The 14,520-nt window shown below is 45.3% G+C and overlaps 1 protein-coding gene across 2 annotated transcripts; it reads left to right on the forward strand.

Moving 5' to 3' along the window:
* Window positions 1–32: 32 nt before the first annotated feature.
* Snrpa1 (small nuclear ribonucleoprotein polypeptide A') lies at window positions 33–12,544 on the forward strand. 2 transcript variants are annotated; one of them, XR_013042229.1, is made up of 10 exons: window positions 33–190; window positions 2,047–2,194; window positions 4,688–4,766; window positions 8,336–8,382; window positions 8,585–8,687; window positions 9,266–9,345; window positions 9,737–9,812; window positions 10,385–10,478; window positions 12,287–12,403; window positions 12,443–12,544. XR_013042229.1 is itself a non-coding variant. In XM_076544482.1 (9 exons), exons 1-9 carry the CDS (start codon window positions 109–111, stop codon window positions 12,343–12,345), a joined length of 768 nt encoding a protein of 255 aa, XP_076400597.1. In that variant the 5' UTR covers window positions 33–108; the 3' UTR covers window positions 12,346–12,544. The 2 variants fall into 2 exon arrangements, 1 of the variants encoding a protein (XP_076400597.1); XM_076544482.1 differs by having other exon boundaries at window positions 12,287–12,544.
* The last annotated feature ends 1,976 nt before the right edge of the window (window positions 12,545–14,520 follow it).

The raw sequence follows: 14,520 nt of genomic DNA on the forward strand, positions 1-14,520 counted from the left end.
GGCTTCGATTGGTGAGGTCTGGCGGCGCGGCGCGGTGCACTCTGGGACACGGCGCTGGCGGGAGGCGCGGGCCGGTGGCGGAGGTGAGGGGACTCGGGCGGCGGCAGGATGGTGAAGCTGACGGCGGAGCTGATCGAGCAGGCGGCGCAGTACACCAACGCTGTGCGGGACCGCGAGCTGGACCTTCGCGGTGAGTTAGGCGGGGCGCCGGCTGGGTCCGGGCCCGGCGCGCGCCCGGGAGAAACCGGCCCGCCGCGTGCGCCGAGGCCGGAGCCTGGCCCGGGCCTCCCGCCCCGGTCCCGGGTACCTCGGATCGACGGTCCCGCGGGGCCCTTCGGAGCCATCTGCTGCCCGCCCCCGCTAGCAGACGCGGCTCCTCGATTCCTTCCCGGGTCCGTACTCGTTTGGCTTTGCCCGGCATTTTCAGCCGCAGCCTGCACTGTTTGGGGGCCAGGAAAATAGGCAAATGGTACATGCGGGATGGAGACCGGCTGGTTTTTAACAAATGCGTTAATATGGCACGTGAGGGTAGATTAGCTGTAAGTCAGAGTTGCCTTAATTGTACAATAATTCCCGTTTGATGTTCATTTGTTTTTGAGACAGGGTCTCGTGTACTCAGAGCTGACTTGAAACCGCTATATAGTTAAGGGTTTACGACCCTCTTGCCTCCACTTCCGGGTGCCGGGTTTAAATGTGTGCCCCATGTTTATACGGTGCTGCGGATGAGCCCAGGATTGTGTGTGTGCTGGCTGGGTAAGCACTCGCCCCGCAGAACCAGATCCGCAGCCCCTAATAGTTCACTTTTATGAAGGTGTTTTCAAGATTGAATTGTTTGACCAAGGCTTAATCATCATTTCCATGTGAGGGGTGGTGGACACTCTCATCTGTTGAGTAGAGCTTAGTTTAAAAATTAGCATTCGCAGGCCTGGCGACGGTGGCACACGCCTTTAATCCCAGCATTCGGGAGGCAGAGTCAGGCGGATCTCTGTGAGTTGCAGGCCAGCCTGGTCTACAGATCGAGAGCCAGAACAGGCATCAAAACTACACAGAGAAACCCTGTCTCCAAAAACAAAAAACAACAAAACCCAGCATTGGCTGGGTGGTTGTAGCCTTTAATCCCAGCACTTGGAAGGCAGAGGCAGGCAGATCTCTTGAGTTCGAGGCCAGCCTAGTCTCCTGTCTTGTATAAAACAAGACAAACAGCAACAACAAATAACCCCACATAGCATTGAAATTACAGTTATCAATGACTTCTGGAGATGGCTTTGAAAGGGGTTAAGATTATAATACCTGACCTGAGGCAACCACAGTCTCATTGGACTATGCTTTGCCATTTGCTAAAATCCCTAGCTGACCTACAGGAAATCCTGGTGCTGTTATTAGTTGAAATTAACTTTCTTAGACAAAGGTCCAGTTCAGGAGCATCTGGACCCTTTTACTGCCCTGGTTCATTTTTGGTCTGTGCTGCATCTCTGAAGACCACGCAGTCTTGAGAATGCTTATTTTGGTACCATATTTTATTGCACTCTGTCACCGCTGAGTTGTGTACTAAATTTCTTTTCTTCCTTTGGTACCTACCTCGATGATTTTGACAATCAAGGGGATGCTCACAGTGTGATTTGTAGCTGTCTATAACCATTTTCAGCTCTGAATTGGAGCTGGTGGAGAGGAGGGTGAGTCAGGATACCATGAGGATGTACTTACTGATGAGTTATTCAAACGGTTGAGAACGCTTGTCACCAGTGTCCAAGTGAGGCTTGGGCATTAACAGCAAGCAGTGTTAATTTGTCATGGAGCCTAATAACTCTAAGGACTTGGAGCAGTGTGACATACAAACAGTGGACACCAATATTAGTAAGTGTGCTCATCTGTTCTTGTCTTCAGCCTCTTCAAGTTTAGTGCCTGACCACGCGCTTCGTGGCACCCTGCCAGTTGAATACTACTAGAATGAATACTTTGAGTCTAATTACCATCAAGTACTCCTACAGTTTTCATGACCTTTCATTTATATTAATACTTGTTGTATGTGTTTTTCCCCCTCTACAGGATATAAAATTCCTGTCATTGAAAATCTAGGTGCTACTTTAGACCAGTTTGATGCTATTGATTTTTCTGACAATGAGATCAGGAAACTGGATGGTTTTCCTTTATTGAGAAGACTCAAAACATTATTAGTGAACAACAACAGAATTTGGTGAGTGTCTGCTAGTGAGAATACTTTCTTCCCTGAAGTAGATGTTACAGTGTACCCTGAAGACAATGTATTTTTTTATTTTTATTTTATGTATATTAGTATTTTGCCTGCAGGTGTTGTCTGTACCGCGTATCTGCTTGGTGCCTTCAGAGGCCAGATGATGCTGTCAGTCCCCCTGGAGCTGGAGTTTAGACAGTTGTGAGCTACCACATGTGTGCTAGGACTAGAATCTGGGTCCTCTGAGGGGGTGTCAGTTCCCCTGGAGCTGGAGTTACAGACAGTTGTGAGCTACCACATGGGTGCTAGGATTAGAATCTGGGTCCTCTGAGGGGGTATCAATTCCCCTGGAGCTGGAGTTTAGATAGTTGTGAGCTACCACATGGGTGCTAGGACTAGAATCTGGGTCCTCTGAGAGGGTGTCAATTCCCCTGGAGCTGGAGTTACAGACAGTTGTGAGCTACCACATGGGTGCTAGGACTAGCATCTGGGTCCTCTGGAAGAGCAGCCAGCTCTCTTCAGCTGCTGAGCTCTTCAGCCTCTCCTTGTCTCATCTTAAAGGGAGAAGTGAATGAAGCACTTTTCCTAAGAAATTGGGAGATTAACGTGGGCATTGGTCTGACCATACTCGCCATTCTTCAGAGATCTTTAATATTCATAGTTGATACTAAACTTTGAATTTAAATTTAAAACATGTTGCTATATGTACATTTCAGATTCTAGAGCAGTTATCAGCAGCATCATAATAAAAAGATTTATAGAGGCCAGGAGTAGTGGTGCCTACCTAATACTTAGAAGGCCGAGGCAGGCCAGCCTTGTCTCCCTAGCAAGTTCCAACTGATGCTACGTAGTGGGACCCTGTCTCAATAAAATCTTTTATAAAATAAAAATTACTTTTCACTGAGAGCCTAGTCATACATCCTGCTGGGTTTTTTTTTTTTTGGTTGTGAGCCTAGCCTTTAACGGCTGAGCCATCTCTCCAGCCCTTTTTTTTTTTTTTTTTTTTTTTTTTTTTTTTTTTTTTTTTTTTGTAGTTGGCTTCTAGAATATGATTCTGTGAAATTAAGATCCTGTTGGAAGCCAGGCAGTGGTGGTGCACGCCTTTAATCCCAGCACTCAGGAGGCAGAGGCAGGCGGATGTTTTTGCTCTTTTGGGGGCCCTCCACCCAGCTCCCAAATAAATCATACATGGAGGCTTATTTTTAATTAGAAATGCATGGCCTTAGCTTGGCTTATTTCTTAGCTGCGTTTCTTGACTTAACCCATCTGTCTTTTGTCTCTGGGCTTTTCCTGTTCTCTTACTTCTGTAAATCTTATTCTCCTTGTTGTGTAGCTGGGTGGCTGACCCCTAATGTCCTCTTCCTTCTCTGGCTACTTATCCCTACTCCCAGGTTTCTCCTTCTATATATTCTCTCTTCCTGCCAGCCCCACCTATCCTTTCCCCTGCCTTGCTATTGGCTGTTCAGTTCTTTATTAGACCATCAGGTATTTTACACGGGCACAGTAACACAGCTTCACAGAATTAAACAAAAGTAACACACCTTAAAATAATATTCCCCAACAAGATCCTATTTGTTTTGTTTATGTTTTTGACACAGGGTCTCACTGTGTAGCCTTGGCTGGCCTGGAACCCGCTATGGAAACTAGCCTGGCCTCGAACTCCAGATCTGCCTGCCTCTTCTTGCCAGGTGCTGGAATTGAAGGTGTGCACCACCACCTGGCTGTTTATCAGCTTTATTTAAAAATCTTCTTAGTATAGTTATTAAAGAAGACTTCCCATGCCTGGTACAGATGTTTCTGTTAGGGTCTATAGCTCTTGTGGGAAGTATTGTTGGGGGCTTGGATTGCTGAAAGCAAAGCTTTTCGTAAGTGAGGAGTCCTGGGGCTGGAGAAATGGCTCTGGTTAAGAGCACTGACTGCTCCTTTTCCAATTCAGAGGACCTGGGTTTTTCTCCCAGACCAGCGTGGCCACTCACAGTTCCAGTTCCAGGGAATTCAAGGCCCTTTTCTGGCTTCCACAAGCACCAAGCACGTAATTGGTATACAGACATACGTGTAGGCCAAACACCTATCTATACACATAAAAGTACTGAGTGGTGTTTTAGGTAGAAGCCATTTTCATGATTAACATTTTCTTTGGGTGAATGTGTTACACCAGCTCTGTGAATGCAGAATCATTGGTGTTTGAGTTTTCTGAACAAAAAGTTGTAAGTTGGCTGCTAATTTTTGTCTATTCTGGAATCTCACCTTTTTTTGGGCTGCACTAGAGCACTGGGCAGTGGAAAGAAGAAACCCAGGAGGCAATGGGTTTCTGAGGTCATTCCCATCCCTGTCACCAATGCTATGCCTCAGACAAGGCTTCCTCTTTGCTGCCCTCCTTGAGACAGGATGTGGAGAGGGGTCTTCTAGCATTGAGGTGTTAGATACTTGCAAGGATGGAGATAAATGTTAGCTTGTTTATCACTTTCACTGAGAGCCTTTCCATTTTTATTTTAGCCGAATAGGTGAGGGACTTGATCAGGCTCTTCCCTGTCTGACAGAGCTCATCCTCACCAACAACAGTCTAGTGGAACTGGTAAGTTGAATGGAGAAAGCTATATTTATTTAAGAGGAAAGGTAAGGATACTTTTGCCTCAAAATATTATCTCTGAGTTTCTCTTTGTTTTGTTTTGTTTTTTCATAATTATTTCACTCTTCCAAGCCTTTGGTTTTGTTTTTTTTTTGTTTTTGTTTTTTTGTTTTTTTTGAGACAGGGTTTCTCTGCGTAGCTTTGCGCCTTTCCTGGAACTCACTTGGTAGCCCAGGCTGGCCTCGAACTCACAGAGATCCGCCTGCCTCTGCCTCCCGAGTGCTGGGATTAAAGGCGTGCGCCACCACCGCCCGGCCTGCCTTTGGTTTTTTAATGTTTGTTTTTGTTTAATTTTGGTTTGGGTTGTTTTGGTTTGTTTTTTGTGCTGGAAATTGGCAAGGCATTTGGATAATGTATGTCAAAGATCTCTGTCCCCTCCGGTGTGCCTTTTGGTTTTTGACCATATTGGGTGTCTGGGTAGGAAAGTTCCCATACAGTCTTATCAGTCATTATCATTAGTGTTTCTGATGTTCTGTCGAGACTTGCCTTTTCCTTCCATGTTGTGCAGGGTTGCAGTGTGGTACCATGCCCAGCACCTCTCCCTCCCACCCCTTTTTTAATCCATCGTGTCCTATTTGTGCTGGCCATATGCTCTGGGGTATGGGGCTACAGGAGAACGGTTGACCTACCAGGAGCCCACCCTTCAAGAGTACTGACTTCTCTCCGCTAGTTGCTCCAGCTGTGGAAAGTTCCTAGGGTAGAGGTGGCTGCTGTGAGCACCCCCGCTTCCATGCTGGAATGTTGACTGGCTTGGTCTGGTGCCGATGACCACAGCTGCTCTGAGTTCATGAGTGCAGTGGTCCTGCCATGTTCAGAAGACGCTGTGTTGCCTGGCCTTTCCCCACCTCTAGCTCTTTTGGTCTTTCCACTTGCCTCTCTTCCTCAGTAGTCTACGAACCTTGTGGAGAAGAGGTGTGGTATAGATGTCCCATTGTGGCTCAGCCCTGCAGAAACACATCCTCTCTACACTTTGGCCGGTTGGGAGTTTCTTCATATACTACTATCCACTCCACAAAGAAACTTCTCCGATGAGGGCCAGGAGCTGCACTACTAATCTGTGGGCATCGAGATACATATTTAGAGGGCGGTTTGATGCTGTGTCCACTTATAATAATAATAATAATAATAGGGTCAGCTCTAGGGCCTGTGAGCTGCTCAACTGTGGGTTCTTAATCCAGATTGATTGTGCCAGGCATGCATTTCCTCCTGTGGAAGTGGGTCTTAGACCAGATGAGAAGATGGTTGTTTATATCCTAACATTTGTGCCTCCACTTCGCCCATGGGTATATCTTGCCACGTGGTCGTTACTTAGCTGACAGTATTCACAGCTGGGTATGACTGTTGGTGACATTTCCCTCAGCAGCCTGCATAGAATTTCTGGTACTATGAAAACGAGCCAGTTGGGAGGAAGCTTCCTGGTCAGTAGTGCCAACTCGATTTCTCGTGTCCTGTCATGAAAATGTTTGGTGTCTTCACCAATAAGGTCTTACCATCCATCAAGTTTCTGGTAGGTAACCTAGATCAACTATTAGCCTGTATTGTATTTTGAGACAGTCTCTTAACTTTGTCACCTAGGCTAACTTGCAACTCCATATGTAGCCTAGGCTGGTCTTGAACTCACTACAGTCTTCCTGCCTTAGCCTCCCAAATGTGGGGACTATAGGCATGAGCCACTACACCCATCTTTAAAGCCAGTGCTCTACCAGCAGACAGCTGGGGTGTAGAAGGTCCCAGCAAGGGGTCTTTCTGGAGTCACTGCCTTGAGTGATAGATTATAGAATCAAAAATTGTATCTAGAACCTTTCGGGTGTTAGTTAAGCCCTGATCTACAGGCCTGGCTATTCTTTTTCTTAAACCCATCAGCATGCTGTCATGTTCTGTACTGTGCGTGTGTAACAGACACTTTTTTATTTCTTTTGGAGTCTCTTCATGGTAGTAAGCCAGTTTTCAAGCTCAAGTGCTCCCTCTGGTGGCATGAAGATGGCGGCTTGCTTTCTGAGAACTCTATTCTTTATCATTGCTTTTTAAAATTGTGAACCGCTTCACAAAGGTACATGTAATCCATTTACAAGGCCATACTGACCTTCTCTATCCTTCAGTTTTTGTGTGTGTACTGCAGAAGTGAGTGTTCCTGCTTTCATCCGTGCTATTTCCCAGTGTCCCTCTTGAGTTACTCATTTAGGTCTCCCAGATTTTTCCTTAGTATAGGACTGTCCTGGCAGGGACACAGTTTGGCCAGCCAGGACCATATAGCAAAACTTTGTCCCAAATGGGAGAAAAGACAACATGAGGATGCACATTGCTGTAGCCTCGTCACCACCCCCTATCTGGATCTCCCTGTACTTACTGGAACATGCAGATCCTTGGGCAGCTGCTCTCAGACTGAACATCCGTTGGTTATTATGGAGTTGTGTGGTGTATTATACACCTTCTTGCCTTTCCTCCTCTTCTTTCTGCACAAATGCTGTGCAAGTCTGCAGCTGGAGTCCCTCTTATTCCTACTACATGGGTTCCAGGAAATTCCTTGTCTAGTTGCTTGTAGCTTTGGATGGTGGGTTTTTAGTGTTGCTGTCTTTGTTCCATCATGGTTTCCAGGACAGTTTGGGAAGACTTGAGAATACATAGCCATGGTTTGCCAGAACTCACTGTGGAAAATAGGTGGCCTCGGACTCACTGAGTCTGTCTGGCTCTGCCTCCCGAGTGCTGGGATAAAGACATGTGCCCCCATGACTGGCGTCCATAGTTTTTTGAACTGTACTATTCACTATTGTCTTTGCAGAGATGGGGGCAGGCTTGGCCTAAGATAACTAACAGTGCCTTCTCTCAAAGATAATATGCTCCGCCAGGCCACTTGGGATATACTAACAAGAAAGGACATTTTGCACCAGGTATGGTGGCATAGACCCATAATTCCAACACTTGGGAGGATCAGGATTGAAGATCCTCCTAGGCTGCGTAGCCAGTTCAAGACCAGCCCAGGCTATAGGAGATTCTGTCTCAACAAAAACCCCACATTAAACCAAAGTCTTGGCTTGAGGTGCCTGTGTAAATAGCTTGCTCCAAGTAAATCACCGATGTTAGCTTTGGCATCATTTTTGAATCATTGCTTAGGAGCCATTTTGAGATTGCTATAGGAAATCAATTTTTTGTGTCTTCTATTGAAATAGGAGCTGTTACTACCAAGACTTAAAGAAGCTAGAATATATTTATCAGCTTATTAGGCGGAAGATATTTAGGCAATTGTGTTGTGTTAGTTTTGGACTAGGTGCCAGCGCAGTAAAAAAAATAAGTAAAGGATAATGTGGATACTTATTTCAAAGAGGCAGGTGGATCTCTGTGAGTTCGAGGCCAGCCTGGTCTCCAAAGTGAGTTCCAGGAAAGGCGCAAAGCTACACAGAGAAACCCTGTCTCCAAAAACAAAAACAAACAAACAAAACAAAACAAAAAGATACTTGTCATTTCAAAATACCAGAATAGTAGCGTGTCTTGTTCTTACTCTGACCCTTATTTTCTAGGGTGATCTGGATCCTTTGGCATCTCTCAAATCACTGACATATCTAAGGTATGGAAATGGCTTGTTGTAATAATAAAGTCCGTAAAGAACGCCATCAGGCTGCACTGAGCAGCTCCTCTGGAGGTTGTGTGTTGTTTGTGAGAGTCAACAGGAAGGATGTGTGCTTCCTCTTGACTGACAGTCATGACACTTTCAGATGACCCTCAGATGGAATGCTGTGAGTGTGACTGTCACTGTCCCTTTTTTATAGCATCCTAAGAAATCCTGTAACAAATAAGAAGCATTACCGACTTTATGTCATCTATAAAGTTCCACAAGTCAGAGTACTGGACTTTCAGAAAGTGAAACTAAAAGTGAGTATCGCATACTGGCTGGGAGTCATTGCAGAATTGGCCTTTTCTTTATACTTTCATGACTGATTTTTTTAAAGTTACTTAATAAGTAAATGTTACCATTACTTTGAAATTGAATGTGTGGGAAAGAAAGCATTAAGTCAGGGTTGTTTGTTGTTCTTGTGGGGTTTTGGTTTTTGTTTTTATCTCATAGCAGTTTATGGTAGGGAGTTGTTGGCCATTCCAGAGTTGGCCAAATGTTAGAACTACCCAGGGGATTGTCTGCTTAGATGTGTCCCAACAAGGAGTGTAATATAATACGGCTTTGAGCAGCTCTGCCTTTTAGAACGGCTTTTCCTTTGTTGGAAGCGCTAATTCTCTGTAGTCCTTTGGGAGTCCCTCTGAAACTAGGAGGGGGATTGTTTGAGAGCTTTGTCTGAGAAGGTCGGACCCCTGTGTCTCCTAGTGGAAGTCGACTTTGGGTGCTTTTACCAGCCCAGAATACTTGAGGAGAATGCTCTTCGGTGTTTTCTAAGGAATGCATCTAAATGCATGTGGTATTCCTGTTTCCATTAACTCTGTGTGTGGTGTCGCTGTAGGAGCGTCAGGAAGCAGAGAAAATGTTCAAGGGCAAACGGGGTGCACAGCTTGCAAAGGATATTGCCAGGAGAAGCAAAACGTAAGACACGGATATCCAACTTAACTCCACTTCACCTTCAGAAACACTGTTGTCTGGCAGTTTGCCGCCTCCAAATTCAACCCAAATCTGTGCTTAGTGTGGTATTACATTTGAATGATGGTATCTGGCCGTTTGTGGTCTGTGCATCATGGGAAATTTCTACCAGGTTAACAGAGCATATATTTTGGTTTACCATCTTAATGTGATATTAAACATCCTGTTTTCTCTATCAGAAAATGGATCGGGTGGTGTTTCTGAAGGAGAGAGTTCTTGTATCAGTTTGTTAACAAAGATAAGATACTACACTGGTTGAATTACTTTCAAAAGCTTTTGAAAGTAAGAGAAGCAGTTTGTACTAGTCAGACTGTAACGGTTTATTCTCCCTTCCAAGTTTTAATCCAGGTGCTGGTTTGCCAACTGACAAAAAGAAAGGCGGGCCATCTGCAGGGGATGTTGAAGCCATCAAGGTAAGGATGTGTGTGGGGGTTGTCAGACTGGAGAGCTGAGATGGGACCAGGGCAGTGGTGTGGCCTAGGTCTCAACACTGTAGATCCCATCGTCTCATGGTTGTTAGGACTCTGGTATTTCTATTTCAGGAATAAACTACCTGAAGTTACTGTTTGACCAGACTTTGCTCTGAATCAAATGCATGAACTAATGGAAGGCGTCTGTGGGTCTCCTTCTCCTGGGATGCACTGACTCCTATGAGCACTTAGTAACCTTGGTGTGCAGTCTTAGAGTCTCTGCTTCCCAGGATTTGCTGGCTGACGACTCCTGTAACAGAACTCCAGATACTTAGCTTGAATTTTAGGGCATGTGAAGTGATTGCTTCTTCCCCAATATAAGAGCCTGAATCTCTCCCTAAATATTGAAAATTGATGGTGTGTTTTCTAGGCTGATGTTCAATGTGCCAGTGAAATTCTTCACCCAACGCAGAACTGTGTGGTTGATGTTCTATGGGGAAGTTGCTAGGACTTTGTGTAGTGTCTTCTGGGTGGCTGTCATCATCCATCCGTCTCCCTCTCCCTGTGTTTTCCAGAATGCCATCGCAAACGCATCGACGTTGGCAGAGGTGGAGAGGCTGAAGGGCTTGCTACAGTCCGGCCAGATCCCTGGCAGAGAGCGCAGATCAGGTCAGAGACTCTTGTGTGTGGCCTTGCAAGATGTCCCACTGGGGATGATTACAGAGGAGTACCTGGTGGGCATGACAACACAGGCCTGGGATCCCCATATTTGGGAGGTTGAGGCAAGAGGATCAGGAGTTGAAGGTCATTCTTGGCTACAAAACAAGTTTGAGACCAGCTTCAGCTACATGAGACCCTTTCTCCAAAAAAAAAAAAAAAAAAAAAGGAAAGGAAAGAAGTAGGGAGGCAGGACAATAAAGTTAAGCCATTGGGATATTTGTAGGATCTTTATAACATGAAAAGAACAAAGTTCTAGAGGTGGTTGTGAACTTCTAAGTCAAGTGCTATATAACGGACATTTTGATCAACTGACACATTGCATATACAATAGTGATCCTGTAAAGTCACAGCTTAAAAATTGTTCTGCCTGTTTTTTGTTGTGTTGTGGTTTTCTTTTGGGGGGGGGGGGGTCCCAAGACTGGGTTCCTCTGTAACAGTCCTGGATGTCCTGGAACTCGCTTTGTAGACCAGGCTGGCCTCGAACTCACAAAGATCTGCCTGCCTCTGCCTCCCAAGTGCTGGGATTAAAGGCGTGCGCCACCACCGCCCAGCCTGATATTTTTACTGTATGTTGTCTATGTTTACACACATATGGATGCACAGGTACTTACCTTTGTTTTACAGTTGTCTACATTATTGAGAACAGTGACATGTTGTCCAGGTTCATAGTTTAGAAAAAATAATTGCCTTTGCCAGATAGATAGTTGAATAGCTTATACCATCTAGTTTGTATAAGTATGTTCTCTATCATGTTCATCTTCACAAAACAACAAAATCTCCAGTGATGAAATTCCTAGAACACAGATCCCTATAAAAGTATAGCTGTATGTGGTAATTTAGTGGTTAGCTGCATGAGCTACATATAGAGCCTGACCAGTACTGTCTTTGGGCAGGCTTCTTCATATTAGGCAAGTATTTTCATCTTTAAATTTAAGATAAGTACTATCATCAAAAGGTTTGGGGGAGGATTGTGATAATTGCAGTTAGCACAAGGCGAGTTTTGGGTAGGTGTTAACTAGTGTAATGTGTGAATGTCAAGTTTGTGTCAGATAGCATGTTGAGCACTCAAGATACATTATTCAAATAAACACAGACTATAAATTTTGGTATAAGTATCCCTGGGGATCACTACCATGACAGCTTTTCAAGGATCCTTATCTTTGAGCTGTTCTGTTTTTTTAGTTTTGTGACCTGCTGAGTTTAGTCATGTTGCTTGCATGAGCGTGAGGCAGGGGTGTTTACCTGGAGCAAGGGCGGCTTACAGTGACAGCACTTCTAAAGAAAATGGCGTCCTACCTCAGCAGCTATTGATTGCCAGTAGCTCCTGAGGGAGAGGGTATAAGGTATTTTTAAGATAGGTGGCATTGTTATGTGGCCCTGGGCCCCGGGGACATGCAAGGTAAATTATTTCTGTAGGAACTCCAGGATGTTGGCTCTTCCCATTTAGTAGCATTTTGCACTGGTGGGCCAGGAGCGGTGGGGGGTAAGACCTGCTGGTGCCGCAGCAAGGCGCTGGCCTGGTGATGGCGCTTACTGTGTTCTTCCTTGCATCTACTCCAGGAAAATTCATACCAGTCTCACTCATCGCCCGTGTGTGTGTGTGTGTGTGTGTGTGTGTGTGTCTGTGTGTGTCTGTGTGTCTGTGTGTGTCTGTGTCTGTGTGTCTGTGTCTATTCGCTTTACTATTGTGTATGTGTTTGATGAGTGGACAGATAGCACAAAATTGACCTGACTTCTGCCTTTGTTGGCTTTTTCAGGACCAAGTGATGATGGTGAAGAAGAGATGGAAGAAGACACAGTCACAAATGGGTCCTGAGCTCTGTAGCAGAGACTCTAGAGACAAGTCTTGCTTTTTGAGCATGGAGGAACAGCCTATGTTGTGTGAGCAACGTAGAATCTGTCAGCATTGATGAATGCTCAGAACTACTGCTGATAATTTTTTAATATGAACCTTGGAATCTAAATGCCAGTTTTCTACAAATGGTAAAATAAAGGCCACTTTCTGTGCTGCCAAATTGTCTGTTCTTGTGTGTTTGCAGTGAGGTGTAAGGACCTGTTCAAGTTGGAAGTTGAGGAGTGTCTTAATTAGGGTTTCTATTGCTGCGACAAAACACCATTGGCCAAAAAGCAAGTTGAGAAGGAAAGGGTTTATTTGTCTTACACTTCTGTATTGCTGTTCATCATTGAAGGAAGTCAGGACAGGAACTCAAAGAGCAGATTCCCGGAGGCAGGAGCTGATGCAGAGGCCATGGAGAAGAGCTGCTTACTGACTTGCTTCCCCTGGCTCAGCCTGCTTTCTTAGAGAACTCAGCCCAGGGATGGCACCACCCACCTTGGACTGGGTCTTCCCCATTGAGGGCTAATTGAGAAAATGCCTCACAGCTGTATCCCACAGAGACATTTCCTCAGCAGAGGCTCTCTCCTGTCTGATGGCTCTGTGTGCAAACTACAGGTACAGGGAGGGTGGTTTTTCTGAGTAAACATGACTTCCGATTAAGAAATGTTACAGATTCTTTGTAAAGGCAGGCAGGCTTTAGAACTAGACAAATGGGCATATCCTTTGACCTTTTTAGTTAAACACACGAGCATCTAACAAGTAAGTTTAAAGTGATTTGAAAAATTCTAAGTAGGAGTGAGACTAATCCTTGGTGCTACAGCATGAGTAGAATAGTCTTGCAGCCTGTGGGACAGAGCACAGGGTCATGGCTTCTCTGTGGAGCAGGTTAAGGCACACTTTTCTTATCATCTAGTTATCTTAACTGTATTCCTTCTCTGGGAAAGATTTTTATTGATAAATATCAGTTCCTTGGTTTCCCTACTCTGCCTTGTTCCCTTGAGAACAATGTCTCTCTCTGAGCCAGGAGCTAGGCTGGCAGCCAGCCGGTTCCAGCAGTCCTATCTACCCTACAGTACTAGGGTGGTGGGCATGCATTTGGACAGACCCAGCTTTTTACCTGAGTGGTGGGGATTTGAACACAGGTACTGAAGCTTGCATAGCAAGCATTCTTACCCACTGAACCGTCCTCCCAGCCCCTGGTTACAGTTTGCAAACTCCTTTGGTAATTGTGAATGTGAACAGCATATTAAATAGTCTCTGGATGCCATTCATTGATGGCTGATAACTATTCTTGTAAGGCATGTACCAGATACCTGAGGTACAGAGGAACTGTGGCTCCCAAGGGTCTTGCTGGGGAGAATGGAGGGGACCGTGGCTTCTGCTGAGCCCTAGGCTTAAATTCAGTTTCATCCCATGCTGGATTGGAGTCTGGTTTGCAGTATCCTCACTGAGGCTGCCTGTACTGCTCCCCCAGCCCTTCTGCTAATGCATTGGCCCCTGTTGCTGATAAGACAGATGAAGCGCTTGCTTCTTTTGGCTGGGACTCTGGCTTGATGACAGCCGTGCTAAGACTGCAAGACCCCTAGCACCAAAGAAAAAGCAGTCCTCTTGCTGGATGAGACTCCATCTTGGTCAACAGTCCCCGTGATGACAAGGCTGGTGGCCTGGGGTAACTTCTAATTGCAATTTTTTTTACTAAAAGTAGCTTATGTTTGGAACTCAGGCCTGGGCTGCACTACAGCATTTGAGAAATGGAGGCTGCTGAGCATGCACTTTATTAGTCTGGACTGAACAGAGCTGTGTTAGTATAGATAGTTTTACTAGACAGTTTAGTATTTGAGGTAGGTGGGGAAAAAATGAAACCCAGCACACCATTACATCATGTATGCCATTGTCCTGATCAAGGTCTTTACAAAGCTGGCTGGAGGCAAGTGAGACTTCCTCCTCTATCTGTGTGTCTCAGGACCCAGATCAGGTTCACTTCAATCATGTCCATTCCCCTAGAGCCCGACATTTTCAGTGAATAGTTTTGTAGAGCCTGAGTTTCATTCAGGCTAATATCGGCCATGTTACAGCAGAAATTTCTAACAACTGATAGTCAAGCAACACCTGCTTGAATGGGATCCATGGAACTACCATGGGATCCACAGTCAC

This window comes from Peromyscus maniculatus, chromosome 1 (assembly GCF_049852395.1).
Source record: "Peromyscus maniculatus bairdii isolate BWxNUB_F1_BW_parent chromosome 1, HU_Pman_BW_mat_3.1, whole genome shotgun sequence".
Lineage (NCBI taxonomy): Eukaryota > Metazoa > Chordata > Mammalia > Rodentia > Cricetidae > Peromyscus > Peromyscus maniculatus.

What these genes read in the sequence shown, in the direction of transcription:
- Snrpa1 (XM_076544482.1), top strand. Translation starts at nt 109, where the DNA reads ATGGTGAAGCTGACGGCGGAGCTGATCGAGCAGGCGGCGCAGTACACC. An exon ending in GTGAACAACAACAGAATTTG is followed by an intron (nt 2,195 to 4,687) that starts GTGAGTGTCTGC and finishes TTTTTATTTTAG; the next exon opens with CCGAATAGGTGAGGGACTTG. An exon ending in TTCAGAAAGTGAAACTAAAA is followed by an intron (nt 8,688 to 9,265) that starts GTGAGTATCGCA and finishes GTGTCGCTGTAG; the next exon opens with GAGCGTCAGGAAGCAGAGAA.